The sequence below is a fragment of the Athene noctua genome, chromosome 16 (genome assembly GCF_965140245.1).
Source record: "Athene noctua chromosome 16, bAthNoc1.hap1.1, whole genome shotgun sequence".
NCBI lineage: Eukaryota > Metazoa > Chordata > Aves > Strigiformes > Strigidae > Athene > Athene noctua.
In genome coordinates, this window is record NC_134052.1 from 10,978,783 (window position 1) to 10,996,334 (window position 17,552).

Consider the following 17,552-nt stretch of genomic DNA (forward strand, 5'->3'; position numbering starts at 1 on the left):
CAAAGGGCAAGCTGGGGACTGTGGTGATGCTGCAAAGCATGTCTCCTCCTATGTTCTCCCAACTGGCCAGCATTGTGGCCATTCAAGCTCTCATGCTGTCACCAGGAGCAAGGTTAATCGAGGCTGGGATTTACCCTTGGCAGCTGCACCACCAACAGACTGGGGCTGCTTGCAGCTCTGTATATCTGAAAGATGGGGATGCACCTGGACAGCAGCTTCGAGCCGGGGACTCCTGCAGGGACCACGGGCTGCACAGGCAGGCTGAGGCAGCTGCAATGCTTCCTGCCCACCAAAGGCAATCTTAGTTCTTCTCTGCACCCTCCTCTAGAAATGTCCTTGTAGTCAAACTGAGCAGCAAGCAAAATCAGGCAGAAGCTCATCATTACTCCTGCTGTCTTTTCTCTGTCTGCACCATAATGCATAGCATGGAGTAACACAGCTTAAGAGCAGAGGTGCGCTGCTGTCTAATACATCCCCTACACCCTAAATCCTCTGGATGCAGCTGTGGGGGTATGTGAAGATGCAGGAATATATTTTTCTTTTCCCTCTTTGAACAGAGATGATTGCTACATTACACTGCTCTCTCTTTTTGTCATGTGGGGGACAGTAAGGCTGCTTTCCCGGTGCTGTGAAATCAGTGAGCTGTATCTGGTGAGGCCAACTTCACGGGGAAGCTGGGCCAGCGTTAGGTGTGAACTCCGAGTCACACAGTTTGCCAGTGCATCCAAGGGTCAAGGAGATAGTGGCAGCCTGGGGAGGAGGGGGAGGAATCATAGATGAGGATCAGGACGGTGGGAGACTGAGGTGGCAGGCACAGCACAGAAAAGGGTAGAGGAGAAAGCAGTGTGATGGGTGTCTCAAGAGGGAGGAGGTTGCACAGCACAGAGCGAGAACAGTTAGTGACAATATGGTTCATTGAGAAACATAATCCCCCAGTCCACCCAGCAGACAAATGGGGCCCAAGGTGCTTCCTGCAACCTGCTCTGAGGCTGGAGGCCTCTCAAAAAATCACTGATGCAAAAACCAGCAGTCTGCCCTGTCTGCTTGTACACACAGCGTTGAGCAAATGGAAACACATCCCCAGGCCCAAGGAAGGAGAGACAAGTGGCTGAACAGATCTGGTCAGAAATAATGTGTATTCAGACAGGGGATATAAGAAGCAGCATGAGGGAAACCTAGTACAGGGAAACCTAAAATGGGCTATTTGGGATGAAATGCAAATTTTGGAATAAAAAAATCCAGGTCATTCTTGAAAGCTTCCAAGCGTGAAACAGTTCTTCTTCAGCTTGGACCAAATTTCAGATCGGGGGAAGGGAAGAAAGTTTTCCTGAAGTGTTTTTAGCCAGCTCTAGCCTAACCTCAGGTAACAGCCCACTAGTGACTGGCAGACAGGAAGGGTGCTCCTCTTCAGAGGGCGAGGGCAGCAGCACTGCACGCTCCCCTGCCCTTCTGAGGGTGTCTGCTCACACCCCCATGGCTGTACAAGGGAAGGACTAAGCATCTCGGCAGAAGGCTGGGAGCCTGCAGCACAGGCACCTAGATCTGCAAGAAAGCATGCACAGAGGACATGCAAACAAGAACCAAATCATGATATAGTAACTCTTTGATGCAATGATTCGATCATGCAGAGATGCAACAGCATCAAACTATGCTCTTGCATTCCAATAACTACACTGGGGCAAAGTAAGAAGGCGTCAAATAAATTAGATAAAGTTCATAATAAACAGCCTGAGCCAGTAATCTTGGGAAGGTCACTGCCCAAGTGTCTCTACAAAACAGATAGAAATGGCTGAACGTAGCACTGATGCCCTGGAGAGTGTGTTCATCCACATTTGCAAGGCCAGACTCCTCTGCCTTACACTGGGATGGTGAGAGAGGTTATTACCTACCAACTTGGTTTCATTTTTTTCCAAATCTTGCTTCCAGAACATGAATAACTTTATGAAAGTTATGCTCATAAACTGATGCTTTTCAAGCTTATATGCTGCTAATTATCTCCCACTACATAATTTTTTTCAAGTTGCCTTCTGTTCCTTATTACTATTGGTATATTATTATATAGTGTAAAGTTACTTAATACAGCAAAAGATTCAACAACATTTGCAAGACTGATATAGAAGGAAGGACTGGATTCTGGACTGGTACAGCTGGTTTAAGGTATTTTAGAAGTAAATGAAATCAAATGAGAATTTATAATCCTTCCTGAGGTCTGGATTCCATCAGACTAAACTCATTAGGCATTAAGGTGCAGGTGCAGCTAAATAAAGGATTGTTCTGCTTTCCTTAATACCATAGATTCACATCTTGAGTTCAAAATAAAAGTCTTTTAAAAGCACGTGTATATTTTGTGCATCTACTGGCAACACTTGAAAGAGAAAGTTCCGCTGATGGAATCTTCAAATGCCTCATTTTTGTCAAAGGAATGTGCCCATTTCTGCACTGCCCGTGCTAAGGGACAGGAGTAGAGAAGTGACCGCACATTGGCCTCTTAAGGCTTATTCATTTCATTTGCATTAGTCTTCCTTTCATCTACTGAACAGCTGCCCAAATAAATAACATAAATCTAATTAATCCTCCTTTAATATTATATTGCCACAACAACACCAGCATCCCCCCAAATATTCCAGAGTGTGGGGCTACACCTGCACAGGCTCTCTGGGAGGAACACGGCGAGAGGTGCCAGCACAGGGAATCGAGGCTTTTTTGTGGTTTACTGTGATAAAAGGAAAATAATTCAAGAACCCGTTTTCCAGGTTTGAAACCATATGACTTACTGGATTTCTCAGCTGAAATCCCAGATTCTGCTTTTGTTGAGAAAGTAGTTTGTGGGATATTACAAAATAAGCAGTTGATATCAGACATGCGGCCATCAGATAAGAATCTCAGCCTTTGATTGTAATCAGCAAAATTTCAACTTGGAATGTATACACTGCGAGCTGTGCCATAAGACCTCAATCGGCTGGACCTTTTGAGCTTGTCTATGCAATAACAAACATCTGTGCCTTTCTGGGTCAGGCAATGCTGGGAGATTAGGGGGCAACAAACTATTCAGGCAAAAGGTCCATCTGCCCTGGAGGGGAAATCCCTGCAAGAGCAGAGCTCCTCTTGCATCCATACTGTTAACATCTCTTGCTTATTTTTCAGGTGTTCTGTCTGTGGGAGGTCCAGCGATATTAACACAGTTTATAAACCAGGATTATTAGATAGAAATAGTGTTTGGAGGGATGGGAGGAAACATTTTGGAAAATGATTAGAGACTCCAATTACTGCTTAAGAAGATATTCCAGAGTGCCCTTCCTTATGAAAGTGGGACTTTGTGACCTATTTCACATTTTTCTTTGAGATCATCATGTTTCTTCTGTGCTGCCAAGATAGCTGTGATCAGGTGGGGCACGGAGCAACAGCCTCCTGGGCTTGAGTCACACAGGCACTGGAGAGGAGGTCACTGCCCAGCAGTGATCCTCACTGTCCTTTTGCCTGGGATGGGACTCGTAGCTTATGTGTATGATCTTTTTGCTTTCTAGGAATGTTTGCTGTGCAACACATCTATTTTTATTGAGAAACAGGCAGGGGACTGTTTATTCTTTTAATAACTTGGTATATGGGCCTCAGAACTATGAATATTAAAGATCTCTAAGTTGACATCCACATATATTTCTGTTAGTAGATGTAAAATGCTGGCGTCTTAGAGTCACGGCAAGTTTAAACTATTATTTCAGAAATGTCCTCAGGAAGACATATATATATGTATCTATACAGACATGAATAGAGTGTGTGCATGTATCGGTCCCCTTTACACTTTAAATGTCGGTGGCCAACGCCCCAGGCGTAACAGCATCTGAAGGTTAGGAGAAGATTTATTTTCAGTTTAATTCCCACCCACGATCCCTATTATACAAGAGGAATTTTTTTTTTTTTGGTACAAGATAAGCCCATCGGTGACATCAGCAGCACCTAGCCCTGCATACCACACTGCGAATTGCAGGGCTGGATTCCTGACACTGAGCCTCTCACTAGGGTTGGGCCATCCAGGCCTCCTGAGTCAGCCCCTAACAACAGCATTTTCTGTTTTGTTTTGGTTTTTCTGTGTCTTCGAACGCAATTTTGCAATTGCAGTTCTGGGGTAAAAGATCAGCTGTTGTAATACACCCTCGTGTCCTCACATCGGTTTGGTATGAATGAAGGGAACGCAGTTCATGTCCTGTTGTGTGCAACTGTTAAAAATAGCACAGAAATGAGAGTATGGCATTTCTGAAGGCATCTCTCAAGGAGCAGGAACACAGATCATTCTTCTCCAGCTCAGTCTCTTGCCTCCTAGTCACTTGTTGGGTTACAACTGCCAATACGGGGAGGAAAGACTTTCAGTGTATTAGACACACTTGACTTAGATTTTCCCCCTACTCTGTAATATTTTCAGTGAAACAGTTCTCATTTCACAATTGTGGACTAATGAGCAAAATGACAATTACTGTTTTCTAAAAAAATATTTGGGTTTGCTTGAAAGCATTTCTGCATCATTCCGGATTCTTTCATGCATTTCTGTATTCCCTGTGTCAGGTTTTAATGTAGTGTAACCGTCAGAGATTTCTGTAGATATGGAGTCTAATATTCTTGTAATTTGATTATAATGCATGCCACTGAGTGGCAGGAACTATAGTACTCAGAGGTCAAAGTTGTGTTCACACCAATGAGAGAAGTTTTACACCACATGTCTGATTTGCTTCTCCTTTTCACCTGTCTCGGGAGACAGATGATTCATCACATAGTGCTGAAATATCTTCATCTTCTGATTTGGGCCAAGATTTAAAAGAATGGCTACTCAAAAGCTTATTTTTGAGTTGAAGTGAAAGGATCTGTGCTGAATGATTCTTTTTCAGCTCTTCTGCAGTTTATTACAAGTATATTTGTATAATTAGGGGGCCCAGTGGTAATGTTGTTAAAATACAAGTGGGCACATTTATTGTTTCCTCCAAAAGGAAACAACCAATCTCCAGCAGTTCTGGTTTTTCCCTGCCTCAACTGAACATTTACTGCTTTATGTAGCTAGCAGATTGTGAGGCTAAAGTTACTACTTTTTTTTTTTCTAATTCTTTTTGTTAAAAACAAAAAAAATGCCCTCCTTTCTCTTAACAAATGCTGGATTTTTTTAAGGATATGGTCAGAAAGGGGAACTTATTCTCAGCATGACGTTTATAGTGCCACACAAGCTTCAGGAAAAGTGATGTGCAGTACTCTTTATTAGCATCTAAAAAGTCCCTGTGGGATTATAATTACTGCACAGTAATAAACAAGTAAAAGTAGCAAGATTAAAATGTTCACAATATTTTTAGTGATAGAAGCAATTAAGTTTTAACCTTGAGAATCCAGGGAGAAGCAGCTTGCTAGCATGGAGCATGTGGGTAGAATAGATACAATTAGGAACTTACTCCTGTTAGCAGTGGATGATTATCATTCATGGCATTGTAGATACTGAGCTGATGTAAATAAATTGTTAAAATATTGACACAAAAGTATTTGAATACTACTAAATTGTAAGCACCAGAATTCAGAATTTCTAAATTACAGTAATTTTAAATCTTCCATTTAAATGATAAACCTGAACTTGCTTTCCCTCAGGGTGCCCATTAAAGTCGATGGGCATTTCAGGTCCACAAGCAGTGACATACTACCGGCCCTGTTCCTAATCCTTACTCAGTAAGAAACCTGTCTCTCCATCAGAATTGTAAGTCCCAACTACTGATGCTGTATTATTTTATGAGCATTTTTTAGTAGTTCTCCCAGGGTTCTTCTGGTCTCTTTTAAAAAGTTTTACTGCCACTGTGCTGTGGGAAAAACAATTGGTAAAATCAGAGGACGGGGGCAGCCCCACCGGTGCCAACGAAACGAGGTGACTGAAGGCAGGATTTGGCCCAGTGGCTCTAGTCAAAGCTCGACCTGATTTACAGCTCCCCAAACTTGGTACAGACACTGTGCCAGCTCCTCAGATGGTGTCAACTGTGATGACTTCACTGCTGGGGTGGCCTTGTGCCAGGTTGCTCCAGCTGAGGATATTGCCTGGTGACATCAGTGGCTTTGTGCGGAGGTGTAATTCAGACCAGCATCGCGCGCTGGGAGGTTGCAGCCTAACGAGAGGAAACTTTTTGCTCATTTGAAAGGCAGTTGTGCACAACAGACAGAACTTTAAAAAATGATGAGCTGCGAGATTATCGGCCTGATCAGTGTGACAGTGTTCCCTCATCATAAAGAGCCTAAGAAAGCACTTGCTCCTTTTAATCATTATTTAAGGGAAGCTGTGCCTTCCCTCTCCCCCTCCCCTTTTTTTTTTTTTTTTTTTTTAAAGGAAGGTAGCTTTTAAGAGCTTGCCATGAAGATCTAAGTTAAAGGATTTTCTCTACTACAAAGCCTGCATAGTTTCCCAGGCCAGGTGGACCCGATAGCACTGACTGCATACTGAAAAATCTCATCCCCACCCTTCAGGCACTTTAATTGTAAGCCTTTCCAGATACACTGGATAAACACTGTCAAAATGAACCTGAAAGGGTTGTTGTTGTTGGTTTAGCCCTTAAATAATTATGAGTTTGTTTCTCTAATTACAACATAATCTTGTTTAAACTTGGATGGCTATTTGCAGTATCTTTTAAATGAGGCAGAATCAGAAACAGTGAAAAACCGAAACTTTACAGTTGTTCTATTTTAAGACAAGGAAAACAGAATTTTTACTCCTGTAAAATTTAATTCAACCTGACAGCAAACGAGTCTAACTTGGAAGCTACTGCAGTAGGATAAAGACAATAAAAGAATAGCGTGGGACCTCTGAGATGCAACAGAAACTTAATACTCTACGGATAAAATTTTTCAAACAGTTTAGAAATAGTTTAAGGTAATTTATGGGAAGACTTGAGTGACAAAGCACATTACTTGAAGTGCCTTTCCTTCACTAGGCACTTTCTAAATTCTTTCTCTTTCATTTCTTTACTCTCAGGAGACTTTTAAATTCAGTCAACCAAAACAACACTTTGTTTGTTGGTATAGTGCAGGGCTGGCACAGATGGCAGACATTGCACCTGTTCCAATAAAATGGGAAAATTGAGAGATAAACCATAGCAGTCATTAAGAGGAATCTACTGAATCATGAACAATTTGTATTTTGAATATCCTCCAGGAATAAAAGGAGAAACACATAAACAGACCTTGTTTTCTCCATCATCAGTATAAAATAAATTTCTTTAAAGGGAACTTCACATTTGTTTCATGTAAAAAGTACATACTACTATGATTGTGCTTGAATTTCTTTAAGAAAGCAAATTATTTTATCTATCTACTCCTTTTAAAGAGAAATTATCTGTTGGCAGTTTTAATCAAAATCAGTTAATCCCCCTATTCCTTAGTTCTGGTAGCTTTTTCTACTTTTACATTTTCTCATGATGAATAATAACACATTCTTACAATCTAGTTCATAATGATCAGAATAGCAACATAAATAAAAGTCCTGCTCATCTATTAATAAATAACTAAAATTGTGGGAGGTGTAGGGAACCATAGAACTGTTTGGACAGTCAGCAAAAAAATTCACTGCAAAATAGTTTTTTCTAGGCAGAAGGAGTATGCTATGTAATATCTGATAGATTATTACAAATCTTAAATGAGAAGAAACATTAAGTAACAGCTACTCAAAGGATAAATTTCTTCCAACATCTGCCTTGATCGTCAGTGGCTGTGCTGTTCAACATCCCATATATCTCTCTCTATTTCTCTCACACATACACACACAAGCATTAAATACAAAATGTCATGAAAATTCCTAAGTATCATTTAATGTTGGCAGCCCTGCACTGTAAAGCCATTTATGTAAAACTGTGGTTGGCAGCTCTCACTCTTCCATGGGAACAAATTAACATTGGCATTCCAAACACAGGAAAGTAAGGAAATTAGAAACACAGTTTATATTTGGCCAGTGCTTTGAAATACTGTACCATGCTACTGATGTCAATTAATGAAAAGCAGAATTTTGCGGAGAGGGTCTGGTTTTGAAACACATTAACACACGTTAAACATGTTTGCACAGGAACTGGATTGTAAGCATCTTGGTTCCAAAACAATAAAGCAATTACACTAAAACTTGTAGTCTCAAAGTTGCCATTAATTCAATCCACTCAATCTGGATCACTAAAGGATTTTCACTGACTTCAAGATGTAGTCGACACAAATGTTTAAAAAGAACGTGCAAGGCACAGTATTGTGGGGCTTGCGCATATGAGCTCACACCCAAGATCCTCTTATGTTACCTTCTGTAAATCAGCTAAATCTATGTACAAATAATGGAATTATACAACATATACCCAAATAAAGGGGGTATCTGCAAACTTTGCATTTTTCATCAACAAAATAAGGATTTCCAAAAGAGCTGTTTGAACTTGAATCAGTTCAATCTTTGCTACCTGCAATGCTTTTCTTAGCAAAGATGTTCGCTGACAAAATCTTAAACACTTCTGTTTTTTTCACATGTACACCAAAAAAAATCTAGATGGCAGTTTATCTCCTGGCACAACTCCACTGACTCTAGTGGAATTACTCCAGCACGGAATTTGGCCCCGCAGTCTTTACAACACACTGTTTATTTGTACTGTGATTCAGATATTTTGATACCAGGAATCTTTCATCACTGAAGTTTCTCCATATGAAATATGTCTTGTATTAAGAAATATCAGTTTCACATTTTTGTCAAACATTATTTGTTAAATTCTGTTTGTTGCAAAGATGGGAATTCAGCTGTAGTTCAACAACATGGATTGGGCTAATAATGATAAGCAGTGACTAATAGGAGCTAGTTCATGTTTTGATTATTTGCAGTAAAGGAAACCTCCCTCAAAAACAATTTCAAGATTAGGAGAGAAAACTGTTTGAAGCTCTAGCAGAAACTACTGCATGCTCATTATTTCAACACAGGGGCATTTCTTTGGCCCAATTCTGTTCTCAATTGTGCTAGTGTAAATCAAGAGGGAGTTTATGGGAATTACTTTGGACGTACAGTTGTATAAATGAGACCATAGGGCCAGCTTCGGTAGAAATTTGACAATTTACACCAATGAAGTCCCAGCCAAGAATTTTCTCTTGGGTTTCCATTTTCCAAACATATGCGTGTGCAGAACTTTATCCATGTGATTAGTCCCATTTACTTCAAACAGTTGTAGAATTAAAATCTTCATCCTGAATCTAATTTAAACAGCTCACTCATTTCTTTAGAAGTTTAGAGAAGAAATAGATATGTATAATAGCACAATTAATTTATTTACATATATATATATATATATATAGTTAATTCATGTGAGTATTTTGATGCTGGCCCCAGAGAGGAGAACTATACCACTGGAAAGGGCTTAAAATATCGTGGTCCCTTAAGGGTGTGTATCAGCAGGTAGTCTCTTAGTCTCTTTATCTGGCATGCTATCAAAATTTGCTTACTTGTGTTCTTGCTCAGATGACTTCATCCATCATTGCAACTTCTCAATGGTATTCATCAAGTTAGAACAATTTAGATACGTAAAACTAAATGTGTTATCGTTTTAACCACAAATTAACAGTTTCCATACAAATATTAGCATTTCCTCACTTGGTCCAAGGATAGAAGCCATAATGGCACTAACAGTATATTTGATTTAAACTAATTAAAAACAGAGGCTCTTGCAATTTAATATATTGATTTTACCAGTGGGACTTAAATCTTTTATAATAAGTGTACACAGCTGCACCGCTCACCCACCGCCACTTTTAAACCTAATCCCTGCATTCCTCCTGACAATAACATGACAGGATCCACACATCCCAGTATTAGCCTTAACCCCGGTGACACTGCCAGAATGTATTAAACTAAAACATCGCAGTGTCCTATTTAAAAGGAGCCTGTCAACAGCCCTGACTAGGCTTTAACAGTTATAATCTTTTTTTTAATTAACGTTTCCAACCACTTGTGTAAACTTCTCTCACACATCTCCCCTGCGCAACCCAAAAATGTGTTTCAAGCTTATTTACAGACAAAAACGTGACGCCTGCTTTCACGCTGCCTGCCCAGAGACCATTACTTTGCAAGACGGGGGGGATGCACACACACGCACACAAGCAAATCCGACGGCAAGCGGAGCTGGGGTGGGAGCAGGTCCTGTACGCTTCACTTGTGCCGAGCTCCTGTTACAAGCATCACAAGATCTGGCCATCAAGGCCCGTCTCCTTCAAAGCACTTTACAAGCCGTTGTGTTTTGGCTTTTAAACTACAGTTCCCGGAGGGGGCTTCACCTCCCCAGGACAGCCAGTGTGGGAACAGAAGGGAGACCCTGCTTCTGGGGTAAATCCGCCACAGAAGCGTGCGAGTGGATGGAGACAATTTCCATGTCCTTTTTCCTTGCACGAGGACATCTGTCCTCGGCTGACCACTCTGTTCTCTGCTACCACCACACCTGTATGGTGGAGGTAAATCGTTCCTGTTCTGTCCTGCCATTTTGCACCTGGAAGTTAGAAAAATAATTAATTTATCTCTAGAATACGCCTGCACATTCAAAGAATACTTGCTGCACAGTCAGCGTACTTCACACCTTTAGTCTGCTCCAAGCTTCCTACCTTAGCTAATCTTATACCACCAAGTGTTGTGTATATCCATCCTGTCCAAAACAATCACAGGATGTACCTGTTCAGGCTTGAGAGCTTATAACAGCGCTAGGTGGAGGAGAAAAAAAAAAAAAAAAAAGATGAGGGCTTGGCCGAATGTATGGACAAACCATGTGATCATGACCAGGCATCCAGGGCTAACATTTAATCTGCTTTGTTTCAAGTGGGAAATATGCGAAGATCAAATAAGTTCAAATCCAGGTCAAATATCCTTGAAAATCTTTGATTTATATAAGCAGGAAAATGAGGTTTAAAAGAAGTGATTATGAAAGGGTTACTAAAAACACAGCTGTACGCGTACTCTTATATCTGAGGCTCTCCAAAGAAAAACTGTGTGACATCTATATTAACCTTTGGCTGTACACCAATGAAGGCCTGTAGTGAGCTGGAATGCAAGGCAGCCCCTTCCAAATTTTAACACAAGCCAGGTTACAGCTGCAAATGCCTGCAGCCCGTGCTCACTTTATAAAGTATTCCCCGAAGGAAATTTTTTAACTGTTATAGAATCTTTTTCTAATACCCTACAGTGTTAAAGCCTGTTATTAAAGGGCAAAGAGATGGTTCTCTATGCCAAACACTTGTCAACAAAAAGGATAGCCAGATGGTATGAAATAAAAGGAAACTTGGGGGCTCTTCAGCTTCTTGATTTACATTAACAAAAGCCACTTTCATGTGCTCCTTCCAAGAATGACTAATTCCCCCCCCCTTATTTTTTGCCAGGATTGAACAATGTTGTTCATTTTATAATCAACCATGAGACAAATAAACAAATTGCATATCACTTGTGCCGACTCTTTTAAAAAATATTCTAAGCAAGTCTGTTTACCAAGGCAAGATTACCCACATAAGGACAACTCATTTATTTTTAGAAGAGAGGGTCTAAGTAATCTAGAGGATGTTTACTCCTTAGTTTGCTGTTTATAAACTTGAAATTAAACTTGTGCAAAAAATGCTTTGCATTTTTTCAGTTCCTAAAATGGATCAGTTTGTAAACTGTACTTGGACAGGATCTGAAATGAAATTCCAAATACTGAAATTATAGTAATAAATTTTATAAAATTAGCCAGTAATTAACTCAGACTACTGTGGCTAAATTCTCTTTTAATTTACATGTAACTTCATTCTTGACACAAATCCATTCCCCATCCATCTTAGCACAGGTGTAAGCTAAGACAAAATGTAGCCTGTGAATTAACTGGTTATAAATCTAAATCTAATTAATTGTCAAGATTTTACAATAACATTACATGCTTAGTACAAAGTACAAAGCTCCCTGCAACATAACCCTGAAATGGAGCACCTGTATTCTGGTTCCTCCCTACCAATACCCAGTATAAATTCTCTGGAATAAATATACACCGTATCTCCATAGAAATCAATGTGTGATGGTTTTGTTGTTGGGGTTTTTTTTACTCTGTAGCCCAGTAAATCTTGCAATGTAAATTATTTTTTTTTAAATATTTTTTTCCTCTAAAGTTGTATGACTAGATAGGTGAAGAATATGAATAAAACAAAAAAGTATTTTTGCAGACTAGCATTTTGAAGTCTGGAACAACATGTTTTATTTATTGAAATTTAAAAGTATTATTTCTCTACTCACTTTTACTTCCTCCATTCTAAAATGAAACTTTATTATGCTGTGACACTTCCTCATTGTGATGGCTCTAGTATAGTAATAAAAGCCTACCTGTGAAATGCAATGCTCAGAGAGTATCTCTTACAAAACTAGGACACAGTTTACTACAGTCTGCATTTAGCAATTCAGCTCTGCTTTAAAAGGGATCATTGTAGAAAGTCTCCAAAAACATATCAGTTCTACAATAGATCTTCTAATTTTCCCTGAATGTCATAGAAAACTGTACATATCAAAGCAGGTGTTGTATTTGACTATATACGGGAGTTGAGTGGCTGGTCTAATTCATTAAAACGTCCATAAACAAGCCTGTCTTTGTCCTATAAAGATGAAAGAACGATGACTATAATGGGATGAAAGGTGTGCACAGTGATGAAGAAAGCTATTATAGATCTGTGTCCTTTTTAAACTCGTCCTGGCATGCACTGTTGACAAGGGAACAAAACAGTAGAGATAAACCTCCAAAATGTGCCTTGCTGGTAATAATTCCACCTGTCCTTCTTAAAACTACTGGATTTTGCCTGCGCTCGTACTACTCACTGACCATGCTGACGGTAATTAAATAAGATGATAATTAAGTATTTTGCATAAAGAACACTTCTGGATTTCTAAGCCGACTACAAAACACAGCCCATCGAAATGAATGAATATATCCACTGCAGTCATCACATCGCATTGGGATGTCAATTATTGATTATGTACAGTTTATACAGGTAAAACCCGCTCTATAAAAAGTTCTCACGTAGAAACAGACAATATCCAAAATGTCATTTTTTATTTCACGGTTTACGGATCGATTCCAATCCTTTGTATTCGAAATAACAGGGGACCTGATTATATTAATTCCTTTCACATAAAACCTCTATGGGCTGCAGAGGTGCCTTTTCCTTACATGGGAAGCACAGGACGGGAATGCTGCAGTTTAACTGATGGGAGTTATACAGTAAATAACTACACCCAAGGAGCAGAGCTGCTTCCCCAGAGCTAAACTCCCTTCCATTAGGTACTTACACGTTTTATAAAGGTTCTCTCCTCTCTACCAAAATGGAAACAGAAGTGTGAATTTCGCTATCGTTATTTCAACATCCCGTGTCTTCTGTTGGGGACTCTCCCTGCGCTCTGGTTGTACATGGTGTAGGAGCCAAGAACCACGGAGAACAATGTTAGCAAGATCACTCTTATCTCTAAAGTCAAATATTTGACTGCCATTGGTACTTTTGGCTTCTCAAATATTTGATTTTAAATGTATCATTGCTGATCGGCTTAAGTATCTAGCAGCGATTAGACAAACACTGTAATTCCAAATGGAAAGCACCAGCGCTCTCAAAGAGCACAGCCCCCAGGCCAGATGTAATTCAGAGCTTCCCACTGTGAAGCTGATGGTAGTTAATAAGGAGGTGCAGCTCATGCAAACTAGAGATCTCCCACAGCGTCCCCGTGTCTCCCTGTCATGCAAGAATTGTGCCGGGATGGCTACCGTGTCTAATAATTATTAACGTGTGTCACGGAGCCTTTGCAGCTACCGACTTTTTCGGTTAGTTAAAGCGCTGGGATTAGAGAGGTGGTGATTTAGGTGGCGATTTAATCTTTGTTGCCTCTGAAGCTCCAGACAGTGGAAGCGTCCAGAACAGTGACATCCATAAAGGTGCTAATGGATTTATTGGGGACGGGGGTGTCTGTAATCCCTAGTGGGCTACGTGCCAGAGGTGGGCTCCTCTTCCTCTTTGAGCGTCCCTTTGTTTGGGACAAAGTTTGAGTTGATCTTGTTCTGGAAATACTATTTGGATTCTGGCTTGAATTTGCAGGCACCCAATCTGTACGTGTGGTGGTTTCAGAGCTGCACATGATGAGGTCTAAAAATGGATAGAGCGAACCAGGTCTATAATTATCTATTTAAAATAGAATGCTCATCCCGACAATGTTTTACTCAAATCCGGCCAAGTCAGTCCACACGGGTGTGCAATCTACAGCAAGCAAATAGAAATCAGATTGGGCCGTGGCATCCAATTAGAGAGGCCTAGCGAGCTGCATACAAAGCATGCCAACTTTCGTATCATTTGCATAAACCCATCCACATGTGCTTGTGAAAAGAGGCAAGTTAGCTGCATAAACCGGGGTCAGCAGAAAAATCTGCAGGAGTAAATAAGGATTTACTGTGGAATCCCTCGCGAGCCTTTAGGAAATGCCCCTCGTTTCTCATCAGGGAAACGTGTGAGCAGCTCAGCGCCTTCGGCCGAGGGAGCGCGGCGCTGGGATGCTGCAGGGAACCACCCGTCCAGGCAGCGCCCGTGGCTCCGCATCCCGCGGGAGCTCCGGCCCCGCGCTGGGAGCCGTGCGGGACCCGTGGTCCTGCCGGGGTTTCGTGTCCTGCTTGGCGGTGCAGGATGCGGAACAGACCCGCTAATGGTCCCGTTCGACTCCTACCTGCAAATCCAATTTCTGAGGTGCAAGTAACTATCAAAGGGAGAAGGCGACAAAGGACTTGGTGTGTCGGCGTGCGGGGTGGAGCGTGGCGAGGGCTTGTGGCTGTCCAAATGCTGTGATGGCAAGTCAGAGCCCTCTCCACCTTGCTGCCATTTAGTTGCCGCCTCGCAGAGCGGTCGCCTTTCCAGGGGCCGCTACCTGTCCCTCCTCGCCCCGGTGAGCTGCCGCCCGTCCCACCCGCTGCGGAAACAGCTCCCCAGCGCGGCCACCTGCGCCACCAGCCCCCTGCCCTCCCGTCGGTGGCCGCGGGCCGGCTCTAGCCACCGGCCGCCCCCCGGCCCGGTCACCCCGGGGCCCGGCCGAGGGCCAGGCACTCACCCAAGTTGACGAAGCTCATGACCATGTCAGCCTCGGTGAGGAAGTTGCTGTCCTGCAGGCTGGCCAGGGGCGGCCCCTGGGTGCTGAAGATGGGCTTGTAGGGGTAGGAGAAGCCCTCGCCCTCCTCAGCGGCGGCCCCCGCCGCCCCCTCCTCCACGGACATGGCATTGTAGAGGTCCAGCATGAACATGGGGGCCGAGTTGTGCTTGCCGTGGAGGTGGGGCCGCGGGCGGTGCGGCAGGCCGAGGATGGAGAGGATCTCCCGCTGCATCTCGCGGCGCTCGGGGCCGCGCAGCCGCCGGTGGATGAAGCTGGAGTGCACCTCGTTGTCCACCGTGAAGTCGGCGAGGACGCAGCGCAGCCAGAGGGCGGGGGCGGCGGCGCCCAGCACCAGGAGCCAGGAGGCGGGCTGCCCGCGCCCCGCCGCCGGCATCGCGGCGCGGCGGCGGCGGCGGCTGCGGAGGGGCGGCGCGGGGGGCGCGGGGCTGCCCCGCCGCGGGACGCGCCCCACCGGCATGCGCGGCTGCGGAGCGGCGCGGAGGGGCGGCGCGGCCCCCGCGCTCACTGCGGCGGCCGGCGGCCCCCGCGGAGGAGCCGCAGCCCGCTCATGGCCCGGCAGGGGCGGGGGGGCTGCCTAGCGGCCCCGGCCCATGGACGGAGCGGCGGCGGCGGCGGCGGCCCGAGGCGCTTCCCCCGGCGGCGGCGGCAGCGGGAGCGGGAGCGGCGCGCTGTGCCCGCGTCCCGCACGCCGCGGCGGAGCCGTGTGTGCAGCGCTGCGCGGCGGGCAGGCAGCGGGAGGTTGTCTCTGGTGGGAGGAGCAGGCTGGAAAACCCGAGCGCTCTCGCTCGCCCGCTCCAAACCGCTTGGGAGAGAAAATCCGTGTGAGTGCCTAGAGGAGGAACATCTGATCAGGTTGCTTTTCAGGATGTTTGTGGAGGCTGCTGGCTCGCGGGAGAGGGTGAGCCCGTCCCAAGTGCTTAAATTAACGCGAACGTAATTACGGAGAAGACACCCCAGGAGGGAGGGTGGTTTATGTACGAGGAAGGGGCCCAAACTCCCAGAGAGTTTATAGATGGAAGTTTATCCTCTGTCTACACAAATATGCATATGCAGGCATGCTTTTATTCTTCCCTTCCACTTTTTTTTTTTTAAGAAGTACAGATGGGAAGAGACTGTCCAGGACACAACCAACAGCACTAAATTATTTTAAATGTGATGATTATATATTCACGCACGTAGGCATGTATGGCTGTGTGCATAGAGCCCCGGGTCACTTTTTCCAACTGGCAGCAGGGAGAGTTAATGGAGAAGCATTAGAAATCCGAGGGGGGAGTTATCATACAAGACTCACAAAACCAGCAGCTTTACTTGGATTGGAACCTCAACGTGTGCACACGGGTGGTTTATGCCATTACATATCCTGCTCTCGCTTTCCCCTTCCCTTCTGCTCTCCGGTACGTGCCTTTGTGGAGTAGTGTCTTGAGATAGATTGTCAACTTTTCAAAGCAGTGACTTTTTTTTTAAAAAAAAAAAAAAAAAAACCAAACAACTCTGTGGGTGTCACATCTACAGTAATGGAGCCCCAGTACTGATTAGGCCAGGTACATGTCAACTGTTTTGCGGAGAAATCACTCTAAGACTCCCCGTCTCACAACTGCAACAGTACATCATCATCGTCATCTCCAATAACAAATGTAGACTACTGCTTCCCAAATCTTACTTGGAAAGCAAGGGGAAGGCAGGATGAAGGGTTTATCTGGGTCACTGAATCCAGCCCGAGGTAATTTCAGAAACCATATGTATATACGCTAAGTTATGCTGACATTATGTTCCTTAGGCAAAGGAGGAAGAAGAGGGGCAGAGGATAAAGGAGGTCAGTGTTGGTTTTTTTGATGTTTTCAGATGAGCAATATCCAGTACTATCCAGCTACAGATCCTGCATCTGTTCTGGAAGCTGATATTCAGCACTTCTTTCAGCTCTTTATGTTTAAAATCCTCATGTGAACAGCAGGTAACTAATCAAAAAAGCTGCATAGGAAACACATTGAGTGATTTAGTGTGTTTATATGCATGCATGTGTATCTCTTAATAACAGGGAAACTGAGGCATGGCATCGAAATGACTCACGGAGCTATTGAAATAGTGGTGGAACCAGCATTATAGTCGCAGCTCAGTCCTAAACCATGTTTAGGAATGGCTCAAGCTCTGGGAGGATGGTGAGGGGAGAGAGGTTGTGAAACCGCATCCACCTTAGGTAACACAAGAGCACTTCCTGAACTCACTGGTACTAATGGGGGTGCTCAGATGCCACCCCTGTAGCTGCCTTGCTATTACTCCCCACTAATGAAAACACCGAGACCTAAGCAGTTGCAATTTGGATGCCCAGTTAAGATCATTCTCTCTAGCATCTTCTGTACTTCCTGAGGAGCAGCACTAACCTGCTCTTAACCAGGCAGGT

General features: G+C 43.5%; 1 protein-coding gene across 3 annotated transcripts in view; it reads right to left on the reverse strand.

Moving 5' to 3' along the window:
- The window catches only part of BMP7 (bone morphogenetic protein 7), a 47,081-nt gene extending 31,470 nt beyond the window's left edge, over positions 1–15,611 (reverse strand). For 2 of the 3 annotated variants that reach the window (XM_074919998.1, XM_074919997.1), the window contains exon 1: positions 15,095–15,559. In XM_074919998.1, the coding sequence (XP_074776099.1) occupies positions 15,095–15,527 (433 nt within the window). In that variant the 5' untranslated portion in view covers positions 15,528–15,559. Of the gene's footprint in view, positions 1–15,094 lie in introns of all 3 variants that reach the window. The other variant, XM_074919995.1, reaches the window with a different exon arrangement.
- Positions 15,612–17,552: the final 1,941 nt, after the last annotated feature.